At 36.3% G+C, this 19,245-nt stretch overlaps 1 protein-coding gene across 14 annotated transcripts in view; it reads right to left on the bottom strand.

The window, feature by feature from the left end:
* kif1ab (kinesin family member 1Ab) overlaps positions 1–15,936 on the bottom strand; it is a 35,083-nt gene extending 19,147 nt beyond the window's left edge. For 4 of the 14 annotated variants that reach the window (XM_084412330.1, XM_084412336.1, XM_084412338.1 and 1 more), the window contains exons 1-24: positions 15,301–15,936; positions 12,846–13,032; positions 10,648–10,721; positions 10,322–10,501; positions 10,108–10,173; positions 9,849–10,027; positions 9,026–9,137; positions 8,702–8,779; positions 8,545–8,610; positions 8,438–8,455; positions 8,274–8,352; positions 8,033–8,111; positions 7,243–7,385; positions 7,003–7,041; positions 5,313–5,515; positions 5,133–5,212; positions 4,950–5,025; positions 4,792–4,871; positions 3,596–3,786; positions 3,315–3,495; positions 3,037–3,109; positions 2,843–2,936; positions 2,547–2,695; positions 2,256–2,434 (exon numbers count right to left, since the gene is read on the bottom strand). In XM_084412330.1, the coding sequence (XP_084268456.1) occupies positions 2,256–2,434; positions 2,547–2,695; positions 2,843–2,936; positions 3,037–3,109; positions 3,315–3,495; positions 3,596–3,786; positions 4,792–4,871; positions 4,950–5,025; positions 5,133–5,212; positions 5,313–5,515; positions 7,003–7,041; positions 7,243–7,385; positions 8,033–8,111; positions 8,274–8,352; positions 8,438–8,455; positions 8,545–8,610; positions 8,702–8,779; positions 9,026–9,137; positions 9,849–10,027; positions 10,108–10,173; positions 10,322–10,501; positions 10,648–10,721; positions 12,846–12,951 (2,525 nt within the window). In that variant the 5' untranslated portion in view covers positions 12,952–13,032; positions 15,301–15,936. Of the gene's footprint in view, positions 1–2,255; positions 2,435–2,546; positions 2,696–2,842; positions 2,937–3,036; positions 3,110–3,314; positions 3,496–3,595; positions 3,787–4,791; positions 4,872–4,949; positions 5,026–5,132; positions 5,213–5,312; positions 5,516–7,002; positions 7,042–7,242; positions 7,386–8,032; positions 8,112–8,273; positions 8,353–8,437; positions 8,456–8,544; positions 8,611–8,701; positions 8,780–9,025; positions 9,138–9,848; positions 10,028–10,107; positions 10,174–10,321; positions 10,502–10,647; positions 10,722–12,845; positions 13,033–15,295 lie in introns of all 14 variants that reach the window. The other 10 variants (XM_084412342.1, XM_084412331.1, XM_084412332.1 and 7 more) reach the window with 4 other exon arrangements.
* Positions 15,937–19,245: the final 3,309 nt, after the last annotated feature.

The following is a 19,245-nucleotide window of genomic DNA, read 5'->3' as shown; positions in this document are numbered from 1 at the left end:
ATGGTAACGATTTATATTGTTAGAAATGTTTTTATTTTGAATAAATGCTGTTTTTATGAATAAATGCTGTTAACGTTTTACTCATCAATGAATCCTGAAAAAAGTATTCCAAAAAAAATATATTAAACAGCACAACTGTTTCCATCATTGATAATAACTGAGTATCAAATCATCATATTAGAATGATTTCTGAAGGATCATAAGACACCAAAGACTGGAGTACTTGCTGATGAAAATTCAGCTTTGCATCACAAAAATAAATTACATTTTAAAGTATATTAAAAAAGAGAACCATTATTTTAAATTGTAATAATAATATTACCGTTTTTTTTTTTTTTTTTTACTGCAGGCTTGATGAGCATAAGAGACTTCTTGCAAAAGCATTAAAAATAGTAATGTTTCCAAACTTTTGACTGGTACTGTATATTATGAGGACCTTTGATGCATGTAAACCTGTTGTAGGAGACTCCAAAACAACATTAGGAAACTTTAAAATAGCGCAATAGGGGCACTTTAAACCCCATTAGCTTTAGCCTATTAGCTTTGAGATCATCAACATACTAGTCTACCCCTAAAAGGTGAAATTAACTTTTAGTAGCTATAAGAATTTAAAATGTACAATATTTATCTTCTAGGAGAACAGCAAAAATGTTGATAACACATTCTGCACATGGTGTATCTGTCACAATTGTATTCTGTCTTGTCTGCACCTGTTCTTGTTAGTCCCTGATTAGTTAACCTTCATCCACCTGTGTCTAGTTAGTTCCCTCGTTTACCCTGTGTATTTATTCTCCCCGCTGTTGCGTCCTGTTCATCTGCCTGTGTACATTAAAGCTTTATTATATTTTGGAATCAAGCTTCGTCTGTCTGCTTTTCTGCAATTTACATATCTAAATTTTTGTCAAATCAAATGCTTTTTACCACCTGCCTCTGATTAGCAATGCAAATTAATGGTTCATAGCTATGAGGTAAATTCAAGGGCATAAGCATTGATAGAGCAGAAAATTAGATATTGTTTGAGATCTTGACTGTTGAGGATGTCAACAAGCTACAGGCCAATCATAATTTTAAGTAGTTCAAATACAGCCAAGCTACTCAATTGAAAAATTTAGTTTACAAAAAAAAGCAAAGAAAGATTTTTAATGCATACACAGATGATATATCATTTAATCAGATAAGTATTTAGCTAGTGCAAAACAATGAGGGTTGTTAAACTCAAAGATGCACAAGGAATCAGTGAATTGTTTATTTACATGAACAGTCTGAACTACATTCATATGATATCTTCCACTTCTGGTGTAAAAAATAGCTCAATTACTGGAAAAGCGACGTACCATTTTGAAAATAAATGAGCTACGTAGTTAGTAGCGGCGTCACTGCTTTTAATTGGTCATTTACTCCTGGGGCACGTTCAAGTTCAAAACGATGCACAACGTTTTGCTACGGTTTCCGGGTTGAACGTCATGTTTCCTGGAAACGGCGTGCACCGGTGTTTGAGATACGTTTTCTCTTGTTTGGTGGATGTATCAGAACTGCAGTCCAATCAGCAGCAACATGTATATAAAGCACGCGGTATTAAAGTGAACTCACACAATGGGTTCAAGGAAAGTAATTTACAAATGTGTTCAATGCAGCTCGGTATACGCAACAACTGAGGATATTAGAAGACATGTTTGTCGTAAGTTTTATTGTAAAAATATAGGATATCAACATGATATAGTTGTTTATATTTTTAGCTTCATTGCAAGTGTATGACATTTGGTATAGAAATAAACAATGGTATAATTAAGTGCTTTTCCTAAAAATGAGAAAGAAAATACAGGGTATTAAAACAGTATGAACTACAAATAAAGTCAGTATGTGAGGCTAAATAGATGTGTTTTAGTCTGAATTAGGTAAGATGTGTGCTTCCATTTCAGTTTCAGCAATCCCTTCACTCGATTGGGATGTTCTCTTTTGTTCTGGGCGGCAAGTGCAGTAACTGTGACATCGGGCATATTTTGTAGTATTAAACACATATTTATACCGACTTCATCAGGCTCCAAAAATTCTTCACAAAGAACACAAAGAATGGCCTTCTCAGCTGCCATAGTTGCAACTCTTGCGTCATCAGAACAGTGTGTTCAACGCATCACCGTTTCTGTTTAAAAAATGTTGTGCAACGTTTTGTCGGGGCTGAACGCAGCCCTGATCAATAACTACAGGGCAAGACTTCACTCTTGTGGCCATATTATGTATATTTAATCTCACTGCACCTGAGTTTGTCCAGGGTCCAGTAGTGTGTGGCACCATTTTTCTGGTCCTGGACCTCTACTGCTACAATGGTGCGAGGGAACAGCCTTTTCTCCCTGTCTTTGGCTATGCTGGGGGGCAGGAGGTCAGAGGGCAGTGGAGAGTACAGTGTGTCCGTTAACAGCACAAACTGAAACTGAACCTGCAGAGAAAAAAAGGAAAAAATTATAATTTTTCAAAAGTTGGACTGTAACTTGTAATACAATGATTTCATACAATGATCATCAGGCTGACCTAAAATGATTTCAATGTACCTTTTTTTTCAGCTCCACACTAATGGCATTAGCCTCCTTGAGGAAAATTGCATTTCCCCAGAGCAGGTCTCTGAGAGAGGTGAACTGATAGAATCGCCATTTCCGGAAAGCCCAGAGAGCCAGTTCTGTCTCCCGCTTTGTCCATGGCACTGCAGGATCAAAATATGAACCCGTTTGAAATGAGATATCTCAGAAGCATCTAAACTTTTTCACACAAAAAAATCAGTGATCTACAAATTTGCTAACTTATTACTGTATTTGATATATATTAATCAGATGATACCCATGTTACCCACCTTCTTCTTCTGGTTCCTCCTCTTCCTCTGTGGTTTCTGGGTAATATCTGGAGTTGACCTGCCTCTGAAGAGCTTCTAGCTTACTCTCGTAGTCCTAAACAAAAGTTAATGTTACATATGGTTAAATTGCCAGCTTCTTCCGGTTTTAACCACTTATAGACTAATTAAGTTCTTACTAGTCTAAAATGTCTTACCAGTCTCTGCTGTTCCAGAAGGTTGCTTGCTTCTTCTCTCTCCTTGCGGTACTGGTCCTCCAGCTCCTGTAACCTGTAAATGATGTAAGCATCAGAATAAAGCCACAAAAACTAGATATCGTACCTGGAATTAATCATAGTTTGGTTGGTTTGCTAGTTTTATTTGGTTTATCTGGTGTTTTTAGATGGGCTGTTTGTGCCTTTTGATGTAATTGTCATGGATGCTAAAAATTCATGCTGTTTTAGAACCACAAAAGGGCTAGTGACAGAAGTGCTACCTTTGCTCCATCTCTTGTTTCATATCAATGCCTTGTTTATCCAATAGCTCTCTCTGGGCAAAGGCCCAGTCCACCGGCTCCACAGGTGTGTCTGCACACGGGGTCCTCTCCCTCTCTTGCCGTGCTTGCTCTGGGTCATTGAAACGGAACACGTGGCTCTTGCCCATAATGATACGGTTACCTAAGATTACAGACGAAGTCACAATCTGGGTCTTACAGGCACCAAAAAAGTGTTGTTCATCAGACTGAATCTGTTTTTAGTCTGGAAACTGAAGAGCTACCTGATCTGAGAACAGTGGGCTCTGTCACTCTCTTGCCGTTAACATAAGTCTCTGTTCCCTCACAGGGCTCCAGGACCACCGTACCCTCTCCTGAGGCATTTGTACTACTTGTAAAGATACAGTGTTCGTCTTTAATGAAATGGCCACTCAGGACAATGTCCTGCCGACTGCTGGCATCCTCACGGCCAACCCTGCAGAGGAAAATACGGAGGCCATATATCAGAATAAAGGGGAAAAGATACAGATAGATAAATGCCATGGGAAAATACAAAATAGATATTGGAAAAATCTGATATTGATTAATATTTATTAAAATTCTACTATAATGATAATTTAATATCAATAAATATGAATTTTTTATATAAAAAAATATTGGTAACACCATATTTTAAGGATCCATAATAATGTGGTAGTTAAGCATCAACCCACCAGTAGTTAATGATTAACTGAACATATAGTACAGGAATATTAGCCATTATGAAGTAATTAAGCATGAACACACAAGAAATATCTTTAGTAGTACTGTATTACTAGCAACTTAGCCATAATTACTGGTGAATAAACTTGAATAATCACTCAATGAGTGCCATACAAATCAATAATTAATTTGGATATTCTTTTCACTTTAGAACAGTGGGTCAAATTGTCTTTATTACACAGTTTTAATAATGAATTACTCAAAACTGTAAAACTAACACTAATTAAACATAATCATTAATATGGTTCAATTCACTTAATAGATGATAAATCACAGAAATATAACATCATGTGAATCACTTACTACACAAAGGGTTGGTTGCACCAATAAAGATTAAGCTTAAATTCAAGGTTTATCTAATAATTCTGTGCACCAAACTATAAACCTTGTTTAAAAACATGCAGGTTTACATTTAAACCATCATTTTTATCCTGGATTTAATTTAGGGTACAACGGGGCTAAAGGCACACCTCAACAAAAATGTGCTTTTCACTACTCCCATAGTGTATGATTGTTTTTATTAAACACTGATGGAGCAACAGATTTTGGGTAAAAATAAATCATAAATGTTGTTTGTTTTGTTTAAAAATCTTATACATATACAAGGTGGCAAGGTGGGCCTTTTTATATATCTGTCCACAGAGACTATGCAATGCCTTTGAGGCTTCCCAAAGGTCCAAGGGTGAAAATCTTGGTTGTAAATAAACAACATTCTTACTTGGTGATTCCATCTTTAATGTAGTATAGTAAGCACTCAGACATTAGTGGATCTTCATTGAGGTTGACCAGGTGTGGAGTCTGAAACATAAAGAAGTGCTCGTTGAAGCATATGACTTGACTAGCTTCCTTTTAGAATACACTAATCAATCCTCTAACCTTCTTTGGTGAAAAGACTCCAACAGTTCCTCCATCTTCCCTCATCGCCACACCCATTTCAGCTAAAAGTGCCTCCCTAATGACAATAGATGTTCTTTACAAATGAACTAAGAAACTTGAATAATTTCATACACATAATTTCAGACACATTTCAAGATAAAAGCCCTCCCAGGGATCTCCAACCTTTCCATTCTAATGCCCTCTGTGCGGCGAAGCTTCTCTTCCCAAGTTTCATTGAGTTCTGCGATTATCTTCTCAGTTGCCTAGTTGGAAAAGAGGTCGACATTAAAAAGATCAACACTGGCCCTTATTCATTCATTGATCAAACCATCCATCCAGTCATCCCACCACCCTCTCGCTCACCTTCAGCCTCTCAATGGCTTCCTCGCTTCCCGGGCTGAACATGATCCGGTCATGCAGGCTGCTGATGGAGCCAGCTCGACTGGACAGGGCAGAGAGAGAGGGGGAGGGGCTCATCCCTGTCATGGCATTGGTCACTGTGGAGAAATCACCCCTTTGATTGACAGCCTGGATGCTATTGATATTAGTCTTGTAACTGGATAAGTCTGGGCAACAAGTGGGAATGACAGGTTGGAGAGTCAAGGGAGAAAATTGAGGTAAGAGAAAAAGGAAAACCATGGAAACAGAAAAGAAGGGGAAGGAGGAAGAGTAGAAAGTGTCAAACATAAAGCTCAACAACGAATTAAAGAGGTTATAAAGCTGCAGGGCGCGGGGTAGACGGCATCAATTTGAGGACTTCAGACGCTGTTGTGTGTCAGTGTGTGAGTGTGTGTGTGGTTTTTTTTAAAGTAAATCAGAAGATCAAAAACATGATTATTAATGGATTTTCCCCTCATGCCTCAAATTCATTGGACCATGCTTGAGATAATGAGCATGGAGATGAACTGAACACTCAATGTAATATTGATCTGTGACTGCACAGAACTACATGCCTATGCTTTACATAGAGGCAAATTTCAAGCAAACCTCTAGAGTGCCTCTGGACCATCAGAGCAGCAACGTACAATTATGTCAGAATAATACGTTTTATTTAAACTGATTAGATAAAATCACACAGCATAGACTTTGGTGGTCCAGAGATTCCTGCTTTGGTTCTCGCAGGAGTCGGCAACATTACGAATTGGTCAATGTTGGCAGACACATGAAAAGGACAGAGGATTTATGATTGTTATATGATTGTAATATTATTTAGTTGTTTATTATAAAATGTTGAAGTCAAAGTCCAAAATTAACACTCGTCAAGCAGCAAATATGGGTAAAAATAGTCTTTGGAGAGCAAATGTTGTATGATCTGAATCTGAATTGCAAAACAAAATAATATTTAAATATTTAAATAATACACTCACTGACAATTCAGATTAAAGGCATGCTAATTTCCTATAAACCTCCATAATTCCATAAAGTTTATCCATAATTCTCCAAAACTCTAAGTGGCAATATTCCTCATATTAAAGGTTCACTCCAAAATAAAAATTCTGTCATTGTTTACTCATCCTCATGTCGCTCCAAACCTGTATGACTTTCTGTCTTCTATGGAGCACAAAGGGAGATATTCTGAAGAATGTTGGTAACCAATCAACATTGGACCCCATTGTCTTCCATTGGGAAAAATACATTTCTCATACTATTTTCTTTTACGTTCAGCAGAAGAAATTAAGCCATGTACAGTAGGTTTGGAATGACTTGAGGGTGATGATAATAATGACAGAATTTAAATTTATTGGTGAAATCTTAAATAGTGATCTCTTTAAGCCACCAAAGCAAAAATGTAAGAAAAATCATGATGTATCAGACAAATAAAAAACTGACCTGTGCAACCTTAATAAATGTATATTTCCTATGAGTTGCGCAGTCCAGTTCACAGCGCTGCATGGGTGACAAACTTTGGCACTGATTTGTTTATTTTTGCGTTCAAAAAATATGGCTTTATTACAAATAAAAAATTAGAATAAAATAAACTTAAGAAAAAAAAAAGTTGCCGACCCCTGGGTTATTGTAAGCTGTGAAGCATTTAGAGTGCCAAAATACACACATTTGAGAGCAGACATCCCAGGAGCTTGTGCCCGATATGCTGAGAGAAACAGAGAGAGAAGACAAATCCTTCAGACACATTCCTAGAGCTGTCTGACCCTCAGGTTTCTGATAATGTAATTGTAGAGAATATTTGCTTTTCTAGAATCATTGTCTTGGCAGCATTTGCATTTTAAATTCAATTTTAAGAAGAGTGAAATGTTGTAACTCCTCTGTTTGAAATGCATCACAAGTGACTCACTCTCAATGATGTCTCCAAGACCCTGAGCATAGAGCAGATCCTTCAGACGAGCCACCTCTTCCTTCAACTCGCGCACCAGGCGGTTGTTGGGGTCTTCGTTGATGACGGCGTTGCAACGGATCTGCTTGGCTCGGTCAGCATATCTGTGGCAGTGATATTGCTATTAACTATCCAAAAACAGCATCAGAATGTCCGAAATAGTCCAGTATTTAGAATCAACATAAACTGGTAGTAATCACAACTCAGACTGAACACCTACATCAGCCCGGAAGAATGGCTTTTTAGCCCGAAAAATAAAATAACTTAAAAATAAATAAATACATTCTGTCATTTTGCTCAAATTTGTTATTCAAATCCTGTATTATTATTTTTATTCAATGGAACAGAAAAGAAGAAATGTAGCATGTTCACACATTTTTTTCTATACGATGAAAGTGAACGTGAACACCTTTACAGCAACATTATCCATATAACCAAGTAACCCATAACACTTGCACACTGAATCCAAAGTCTTCAGGAATGATTTGTTTGAAATATGTTTTTTAGTCATTTTCAGAGCTTGACAGCTTCTGGTCGCCATTTACATTCATTAAATGGACAAAAGAGTACCATTAACACTCAGCTAAACTTCCACAAACAAAAGTCATATGAGTTTGGAATAACATGAGGGTAATGATCATTGTTTTCCATAAAGTGCATTTCTTGTCACATACTGAAAAAGTGTGTAGTATTTCGTGACCCTATTAGTCTAATATTAAGTAATGCCTTTATGGCATCATGTTGTTCTTACCTGAGCGTGCTGAGTGTCTCATCATAGTTAATATCAGCAGGGCTTAGAGCTGCTACCATGGCAGTGCGAGAGTTACCTCCTGATAAATGAAAAACATTGTGACCTTCAGGAAAGTTTTTATTGTTTTTGGACCATACCACAGTTAAACTGACCATGTTGACTGCAACATGAAATGTTTTAATTGATGGAGAGCAATTATTATTGTTAAGAAGGTGTGTGCAAGGTGCATGAAGCCTCGTACCAAGGTTTTCCCTCAGCAGCCATGTCAGAACTGAATCTCTGTATGGAATAAAGCTCTCAACTTTCTTCTTCTTCTTGTTCTGTAGGGAGAACAGAAGCCATGTCAATTGTCAAAGCTACAACCATAATGCTTGATTATTACAGATAGATTCAACCGATCCTCACCTTGTTTGGTGCAGAGTCCTACAAAACAAAAGAAATATTTTTAAAATGTTTACAGATCTTAACTTTTCTTTTAACATCATTCCGATTTAAATTGAAAGAATTCTTACTATCTCGGCTAACGCAGAGATAACTTTGCCCAGTGTTGTTAAAGATTTGTTGATATTGGCTCCTTCCTAGAAAAGGGACAAAGCATGCACATTTAATGGATGCACTCATCTGAAATGACACATCTCATGAAACTCTGTTGAACTTATAGTGACTCACCTTAAGTCTAGTGCCTTTAGCTCCAGTAGAATCCGCCCGCTCACTCCCTGCCAAGTCTACCAAGCTGATTTTGCTGACCTGTTTGAGAACGAAAATGTTGTGTCTCAGAACAGTAAAGCGCTCTAATGCACATACCAGCAAGTTCAGCAACTGTCAAACTGCCAACATCCATCAGTGATGTTCGAAATGCAGGGAGTCCACTCACCTACTTTTGCATTCTAGTCTATTTCTGATCAGGCAGTCACATATTCTCATATAGAACAATGCTAAACACAGCTATACATGGAGGCCTGGTGGGAAAGGCTGAAGGCGAGGATGCGGTACCTTTTCAGACGTGTTTTCTGAATCACTATCATGTCGTTTCTGTGTGAAGATGATGTTGAATACAGCATGGGAGCGGCTGCTGGTCTCATTCATGTTGGTGGCCGCCACAGTCCTGCGAATGAACAGCATGGTAAGCAAAAGCGATGCAGTGGTGAATTGATATGTTCAATTTCAGTGCTTAACATAAATACATTTTCTTGCCATTCAAATACAAAGAAAAGATTTGTGCTTCTTCTAGATAAGTACAACTTTCAACTTTTTTACATTTAGGCTCTATACCCTCAAAATGATGTGCAGCAATACACTGACAATCAAAAGTTCGGGGACAGTAGTATTATTTTCTTTTAAAAATTAATTAATAGTTTAATTCAAAAGTGACAGTTTATAATGTTTATAATGTTACAAAAGATTTCAAATAAATAAATGCTGAACTTTCTATTCATCAAACAATCCTGAAAAAAAGAAATGTATCTTGTTTTCCACAAAAATATTAATGTTTTCAACATTGATAATAATAAGAAATGTTTTGTGTGCAGCAAATCAGAATATCTGAATGATTTCTGAAGGGTCATGTGGTGATGAAAATATAGGAGTAATGATGCTTAAAATGCAGCTTTGCCATCACAGGAATAAATGTCATTTTAACTCTATTCAAATAGAAAACAGTTATTATTAAATTGCAATAACATTTCACAATATTACTGCTGTTACTGTATTTTTGATTAAATAAATGCAGTCTTGAAACTACTTTCAAAAACATTCAAAACTTTTGAAAGGTAGTGTAATTCAGAGATGCCCCATACTGCACTTAAATTCGCGTCACCTGGCCTTGTTTCCAGAGTCCATCAGGTCCTGAATGTCATTGTAGGAAGTAACAGCCAGTTTTGATAGGTCCTCCACATACGGCCCCATCAGAGGATGCTCTCGCACACGCAGATTCCCTTTGTTCTTTGGGTTCAGAAGGTCCCGCACACGCTCACAGTAGATCTCCATGTAACTGACCTGAAAAAAAAAAACAGAACAATTTTCACTTGCTCTACAGATTCTGTTAAGAATGCAGTTTATGAAGGTGTTGCTCTTACCTCAACTGAGTATGACATGCTGTTGTCATTATCGTTATTAAACTTGGTAAACAGGTCCTCACAAAGCTGTCACAGAGAGATTAAGCATTAAAGAAAGCATTAAGAATTAAGCATTAAAGAAAGTTTTTCCACAAACTTGGAAGCATCTGAGCTATTTGCTACAATATCAAAGACAGTGATAATATCAATAACACATTGAATTATAGTATACTACCAATGGGATGATGCCTTCTTGGTCTTTCTCTTGCTTGCCCATCATGGTATATGACTTTCCAGCCCCAGTTTGCCCATAGGCAAAGATACAGACGTTATATCCCTCAAAGGCATGCAGAAGCATTTCCTCCCCTATGTCTTTGTAAACCTGCCTTTGGCATGCAAAGTTCACATCTTCCGGCTGTTGAAGACAGAAACACACAGATCCCCAAGGGAAATCATCTTAAATGTCTCTAGAACAGCCATCATGATCATAGTAGATTTAAAAATAGCAGCAGTGAGTTGCATAAGAGGCAGATTCACCAGTTAATGCATCAAGAAACTCACCGTCGTATGCGACCAATAGGAATAGTCAAAGTTGAAGCTCTTGTTGTCCTTTGGCTGTTTTGGATTTATAATTGCTAGAAAGCAAAAAGAACATGTCTATAAGAATAAATCTACAATCTAATGGACAAAACAACAAACTACCATACATTCAACTATTTCCCCATTTTCATTCCATTCTTGATCAGACCTGAAATCTCTTATGCCAAAAGATGGTGCTAAAAACCTTATGTATAATGAGGATAGAAGAACGTCATTATTCTTGTACATAAATTTATACACTACTGTCCAAATTATTATTATTTTTAAATAAATAATATTTGAATTCAGCAGGGCCGCATTAAATTGATCAAAAGTGATAGTAAAGACATTTATGTTTCAAAAGATTTATGTTAAATGCTGTTCCTTTAAACTTTTTATTCATAAAAGAATGATAAAAAAAAAAAAAAAACAGTTTCCACAAATATATTACGCAGCACAACTGTTTTCAACATTGAAAATAATAAGAAATGTTTCTTGAGCAGCAAATCAGCATATTAGAATGATTTCTGAAGGATCATGTGACACTGAAGACTGGAGTAATGATGCTGAAAATTCAGCTTTGACATCACAGGAATAAATTAAGGTTTGAAATAAAATAGAAAAACTGTTATTTTAAATTGTAATAACATTTCACAATATTATTATTTTTACTGTATTTTTGATCAAATAAATGCAGCCTAAGTGAGTATAACAGACTTCTTTCCTAAATATTAAAACTTATATAAAAAAACTTACCAAACCCAAACTTTTGAACAGTAAAGTACACTCCAAATAAACAAATAATTTACATTTAACTATAATTAGAAATGATTAAATTAAGACCTGACTGTCTGTTTATTTATCCACAAAAGCCATGTCCAAAAATGACAAAAATATAAAAAAATCATTCAATATCTCAATGTAGTCATCATAACAGCATACTGGTAATATACCCTATAAGGCTATATGCATAATGTAGGCATGTTTCAAGACAGATGAGTCTAAGGAAGCGTGAATCATGCCATCCCTTGGGTTCTGGGAATGAGGTCATGAACCTCCCTGCATCCTCTCACTAGCACAAAGCCGTGCAGTGTGTCTGACCTCACACTCTGCATCAGCTGACTCTGTTTTCCCACTCATGTTGCAGGCAGAACAACAGGACGCTTTACAGTTTTTGGAGATGCTCTAGAAACGGGGGCTGGAAATGCCACAGATTGGCCTGAAATTGGCAATGTTTCTGAACATTTACAGCTAGAATACAAAGATTTTTGCTCCATGAGTTAAGAAAATGAAACAGAGATGAATATTTCTGGTTTCACTTTATTTTGATGGTCCCTTTAACACATTCTGTTGACTCTAAGTAACGTTGCACCTACATGTCTACTAGCTCTCATTAGAGTGTATTAGTAGACTAGTAGGGTTAGAATAAGTTGACATGTAGTTGCAAAGTTACTTATAGTCAGTAGAATGTCTGTTGGAGGACCATCACCATAAAGAATTAGCAAATATTAGCAGTCAGTCTACTAATACTCTAATGAGAGTTAGTTGACAGTTGCAAAATTAGTTATAGTCAAGAAGCATTCAAAAGGGACCATTAAAATGAAGTGTTTCTACCATATTTCTTACTGTCCATTAAATATTTACCATTAAAAATATTACAATTTTTTTTATCATTATGGCAATATTATCTTGCTGTTTTACGTTTCTCTAGCATCATAGAAACAAATAATTGGTGTTATTGTGCCACTCTCCGCATCAAACTATATGAGATGAACCAGTCCCCATCTCTAAGTGAAAATGTGATTTTGTTCCTCATATTTTTGTTTTCATGGATTAATGCAAGAATATTACATATAAATTACTAAAATTCGATACTAAATACAAAACAAATAGTAAGTCAACAAATCTAGTCAGGTGGTGACAGCACACCCAATCAATTAAAGCTAACCTTTACCAAAACCAAAAGCATGACCCCTTTGACATTTTCAAACCCGTAAGCCTAGAGATGCAATATTTTCTCTCATGGGGGTGCTGATGAGAGACCATCAAAATAAATATTTCATTACGATCATAAATTATTACAACAGCATAGTGAGCACAGTGGCATGCATCTCTTACTTAAATGAGTTCAAATGATCATTGACAGCAAGTGAAAACAGATGTTTTGAAAGAGCACTCACTGGTGGTGTTGCCTGACATCTGAATGATACACTTGCTATCTTTTCCAATCTCTCGTGAATTGAAGGGACGGACCCTCACAGCTACTTTCACCGAGGCACATGCCATGGTGTCTGAGTGCTGGGGCTTTGCTACTGCACAGGATCTGATTGGACGAAGCCCTGCCAGGAATCAGAGGCCACCTGCCACCTGTAGAGAGAAACACTGACATGCTATGTGTTGCAATCATACATTTTTGTTTTTATTAAAAAAAAAGGGGTATGAACATTTCTATTCTTTGTATATGTGAAACTTACTTCACTATAGAATAAAGAGTACTACAGTATAGATGCAAAACGAGGCAAGAAATGTGTTAAGGCCTACACTTTAGATTTAGTACCTCAGCAGTTCACTTAGAACTAATAAAGACAATAAATAATTTTGGATAAATCCCATGAATCTGTTCAGGATATTGACCTGGCTAAGTTACGCTATTGATAATCTAATTTAGGTAATGGACCAGACCATGACTCATCAGGACTATCGCATTCAGCAGATTACTGTACACTTGATATGGCTATGTGAATTCATAACCCCTAAAACTAGCCGTATAGCAAAACAGGCTTACAAACAGGTTTAGGATTCATATGGGCACATTTACTTAACAAAATAACTAACAGCCTGTTCACAACATATGTTACAATGCATACATGCTGTAAATCATACTCTGGGTGGGTTAGTGACATTTCATTTTAACAACTCTTAAGAGACTATGACATCTCACATAATAACCCATTTGATAACTGCCCAACTAGATATCTTAATCCATTAAAGGGGGAAAAGGGGGGGGGGGAAAGAAAAGGAAGTGGGTCAAAGTTACATAGCTTAAATGATTTCGTAATACAAAATATATTAGGCTACAAATCATGGTTTAATTCAGTGATGGATTAGAAAAACTGTCCATGTTTATTCTTTAAAAGAACCAAATTTAGGATATAGGCTATATTTCAACATTTAATATGGAAAATTATCCTGTTCATTTCAAGTTGATTCTTTTTTTGTTTTACTGGCAACTTCAAGTGTTGAAGTGGGATATAGCTACCCGTTGTCAAAAATAAGTGAAATATTGAAAATGAAAAATATAATGTAGCCTACTAAAAACAAGCTGTGGGTAGCCTACCCTAAATTTGAAAAAGATTTATCCATAGACTGTTCTCATATCCAGAAAAAGACTGGGCTGAGTGCCATCCTTCGAGTGGAAAATCACAGTTAGCCTATGTTTGTACACAATACGGCGCATTGAGCAAATGTTATTCGCGCACACAGTCCTCGTAGAATCTACTGAAAATGGCTGCCCGTCAGCCTATATACAGTCATGAATCAGCTGTGATGGACGGGCATTTGCGTCAGCATCCTTCAGTCCACCCGGCAAAACAAACGCAATGAATCCGTTTCAACGGCCATTAAGCAAATCACGGAGGACAAGCAGATATCCTAAACAAGGTTATAATATAAGTAGGCTATGTTCCATCTGTTTATATTTAGAGCTGCCTCTGCGTAGATGCTGCGATGCGGCAGTAACACCCCATATACTGCAAGAGACGAGACAAATAAAAAACGCTTCCAATATAATCAATGAAACTATCTACACAATTATAATCGACATCATTAGTTTGCAATGTAGCCTACAATAGGAGCGCTCGAGGGTGTCGCGTCGCGGTAGACTTGCGGTGTTCAAGTCTGTCTGTTACTATGGCACTATTTTATCAGAATCTTGAGTCCAGAGCACAAGCAAATATACAGAATTTCGCATTCCCGATATTAAATACGTAAATCGTTTCCTCCTCCACAAATATGAGTGCGTAGCTACTTTAAATACCCGAACGCACCTCAAAATAACAATAGGCTAACGTTACTAATAAAAAAATAATAATACGGTTACGTCGTTATATATAGGCTATTCATGCAGAAGGCATTTCACTCAGTAATTATCAGTTCAATCTGACCGGCCTTTGAAATTGAAACCATCTAAATGATGAAAAAGGCCCAGATTTCATGACATGGCCTCACCCTTTCAACATAAACAGCATCCTTCAGCACTGTGGCCAATCTCAGAGCTGTCAATACTGTACATGTAAATAAGACTGACTAGAGCATTATACATTAAATGTCCTTTGATATCCAATAATAATAAAACAACTGATGTGTATATGCTAAAATAGTATCATTATAGTACAAGATCAAATTTTCTATCTACAAATAATTCTATCTATTCTGTGAAGAGTTTTCCTTTTATAAACATCTATTTCCAGATCTTTTTCATTTTTTTGCTGACGGTTTTGTATTCCACCAGCCTCTGTGTGGCTTTCCAGACAAAACAAGAGTGGAATAGTGCACCACCCTCCTTATTCTCATTAGAGACAAACACTGGTTATAAAATATAGGCCTAAACAAACAAGAATCAAGATCTCACTTAACTGATTCCTGATGGCAATATCCTGTTGAGATTGCGGAAAGCAGCGAGTTATTCCATCAAGTCTGCTTCCATCCGCCGTCTTCTTCACTCAGTTGTTTTATTTTTTCCTATGGGCTCTCAGCCTCTCCCTAGTTCAGCGACATCAATGCAGGTGGAGCCCCCCCTGGCAAGACCATCCGACTGAGGGAGACTGGTTTTGCAGGGTCTGGTACGCAGTGGTGCATCAAGGGCCAAGCAGAGGGAGGGGTTAATGGATGTGAGGATGTGTTGAGAGAGAGCGTTTCTTCAGACTAACACAAAATGGCTCTTATGGTGGAGCCAAGGATGCTGATCAGCCGTGAGTCGCTGATGACATCATCAGTGTGGGAGCTAGCGGCATTGATGCAGCACTGGGAGTGGGAGGGAGGGAGGGAGGGAGCGAAAGAGAGAATGGGAGGCTGAGAGCCACAGACAGAAAGGGTGCGATAACAGCATCACAGGACACTGTTAAAAAAGACCACGGTCATGGATTTGCTTTCGTGTCCTCGAATATATTATAAACCACAGTGTTAAAAGCACAAAGAGCTCATTTTAAATTCCAAGCTTAGCCAGCAGAGTCTGTGTCTCAGCCTGCACAGCACAGACCCCTCTCAATGAACTCATTATGAAGGCTAGAGGGTGCCAGCTATGCAAGGAGACAAACAAGTTGGGTTCATTTCAAAAAAAGGGATCTGAATTATTTGTATTTATTTTTTAATTAATAATAATAGTAAAAAAATTGGGGAAGAAATTAATTTTCTTTTCAGCAAGGATGCATTAAATTGATCAAAAGTGATAGGAAAGACATTTATAATGATACAAAAGATTGATATTCCAAATAAAGCTTTTGAACTTTCAATCATCAAATAATCCTGAAAAAAATATTAAGCAGCACAACTGCTTTCAACATTGATAATATTAAGAAATGTTTCTTGAATGCCAAGATCAGCATATTAGAATGATTTCTGGAGGATCATGTTACACTGAAGACTGCAGCAGCACAAATATTTTCAACATGGATAAAGATATGTTTGAATAATAAGAAATAAGAAAAGACTGAAGCAACGCCTGCTGAAAATTCAGCTTTGCCATCACAGGAATAAATTATATATTTAAAATAAGTTAAAATTGAAAACAGTTAAAGTAAACCAAGTTACAGTTAAATCGTAGTAATATCACATCATTTTACAATATTTTTGATCAAATAAATAACGCCTTAATTGGTGAACATACACTTTAAAAAAATTCGCTGCCTTAAACTTTTAAGTACAATCAACTTAGATGTTTAAGTAATTTCAACTTAAATTACATTAAACTGACTTTAAAAAAGTTACAAATTGCTTAACTTATTTTGATGAGTTAAAGCAATGTAAAAGCATATGTTGTCATAAATTATTGATCATTAGGAGACTTAACAATAAAAAATCTTACATACAAAGGTTTTGGTTCAGTGTGTACATACATTTTATGTAAAAAATGTAAACTACTTTGATAGCTGTATACAAAGTAATATCGACTGAACCATTATCAGTGGTGTGTGTGGTAGAGTGGGGGGAAATCCCCCTTAAGCATGTCATTTTTTTCTCTAAAAACAAAAGTTAAATGTGTCTTGAATAGTTTTCCTAGTTTTCAGTGACAATGACATCAATTATAAAACCAAGTGTGAAAAATGTCCAGAGTTTTCATGTTATTAGATTTGTAACAAAAATGTAATTTGTACCACACCGCTGGGGTAAAATGACCCATTCTGAAAAAAAGCTATTTGCTTTATACATTTAAATCCGAGAACAAGCAGTTTTAGCTTAAAATTAAAAAGGCCAGCCAAAATAACAATAGATAAATATGCTAATAAATATAAACCATGCTGAAAAGCAGCCTATTTGAAAAATATTGTTAGCTGATGCTAATTTTTAGCATCCAAGTTACAGTTAAACTGGAGGATCATGTGACACTGAAGACACATATAGAAGCATATAAAGTCCAAATATTTTTATTCACCCACCTAGATAGATTACATTTGATGGAAAAACAAAGGATGTGAGGTTCATACCATGGTAACTACAGTAATTATGGGAAGCTATGACCCCTGGGGGCGTTTTACCACAAGTTAGGGGCGTTTTTTTGTCAAAAATTGTCATCCTAAAAATATAATTATATTTTTCCTAAATAACATGTACTCCCTAACTACAGGCCTTACTATTCTCATATAATATATAACTGATGTTCTGCAAAACAACAAGCAGTCATTTTTCTTACTGCTGAAAATGATATCACTTAATGTGAAATCCGTTTTCTCTCAGGTACGCTACCAGTCTAAGCTTCACATTGAATACTTCTAAATCACTCTAGTCAACTTAGTCCATAGCAACAACAAAAATATATCTCAGACTTTATCTGGTGGTTATTTTGGGCGGAAAAAACATATTCAATGTAAAACATAAAAAGTATAACACATTTTTTTGAGATAAGATAAAAAGTAACATTGTGAAATATAGAGACACAATTATCTTTTTTTACTCTGATGCATAAACAAGAAAAAAATATTTTGGAGATAAATCTATTGTACTAGTCAAATAAAAAACGTAATAACTTCAATGGACTAAAATAGTTTTTTTTTTTTTTTTAACCCACCTCTTTTTAACCCCCTCTTCGGAGGACAACTTTATTTTATTTAAATTTTTTTGTAAGGCAATATATTTTTTTAAGTACATACACAATATGTTACATTCAAGTTACATTTATATTCAGTGCATTTAACTGTTGTCCTACCATAACCTTTCACCATGTTTTAGCAAGACCCTGGGTCCTTATAAGGGCATGGGGGATTAAAGCACCACATACAGAGTGAAACACATAACACCTAAAACACAACAAGGTGACACACAGAAGGAAATGAGATGGGACAATATCAGGGCCGAAAAAAACAGTACAGTTGACAGACGCTGCGACGTATTATTAGTGATTGGGTAGATTGATTAGTGATTTAGGTGGTCACAATTACGTTGTTAAAAGGGGTAGGAAAACATGTGTTAGTGTATGCCTATTTTTTTATGTGTAAAGTGGTAGCTGCAGGGGCAAAAAAAAAAAAGCCCTATATAAATAACGTGAAAGAGATAGGAAGAGTGTGGTATTACAAAGCGTAGAAGAGAGGTGTATGTCTGGTAATGTACTTGGTTTGAAGTTAGGTTTTTGACTAAAATAGTTTTAGCAGAACAGCCCCATCTACTGGGCAGCTGACATCATTCTGCTCACTATTGCACAAGTGGATGTCAATTTAAATATATAATCAATTTTTGAATTAGCATTTGAAGGTCAACCACGTCAATATGGTCAATATGCATTGCATACATGTCTTGTCTTTCACAAAAGCATGGCAAGAGTTGCATCTCTCTTACTCTGGCTTGTGAAGTGGGTGTTGACCCCCACCACAGTGCAAAGGGCACACAAGGGTAAACATTGCGTTTCCACTTATTTACTGTGCAGACTAATTATTTACTGTAGGATAAGTGATGGGGACCAGTGCTCTGGTCAAAGTCCCTGCTCTGACATCAGCATCTGCTTCCTATGACACAAGACTGGTGTGCTTTTGGAGAATCACTGTGTTCTGAACAGCTAGTTTTGTACAGAGTAAGCATTTTAGTACTGAATGGGAACAGCGCAATCTATTCATGTTAACACTTTGCTCATTCATTTATACAAAAATGGTCAAATTAAATATAGCTGAATATTAAATATATTTAAACTCAGGAAATCATTACATAATTAAAAGATTTTAGTTACTAGATACATTATTACATTATAGAGATTATTCAAATGCAAATAATATGGAAAAACTAGTTTGAAGTTATATATACTAAGTCTTAATAATGTTCAGCTGGTGTGAACTTTCTAAGTAGCGCACCAGTTGCCCTTCACTGTACTATTACCAT

The sequence above is a fragment of the Rutilus rutilus genome, assembly GCF_951802725.1.
Source record: "Rutilus rutilus genome assembly, chromosome: 6".
In the NCBI taxonomy this organism is placed as follows: Eukaryota; Metazoa; Chordata; class Actinopteri; order Cypriniformes; family Leuciscidae; genus Rutilus; species Rutilus rutilus.
The sequence above is the reverse complement of the archived record's forward strand: the minus strand, read 5'-3'. Positions and strand labels throughout refer to the sequence as shown.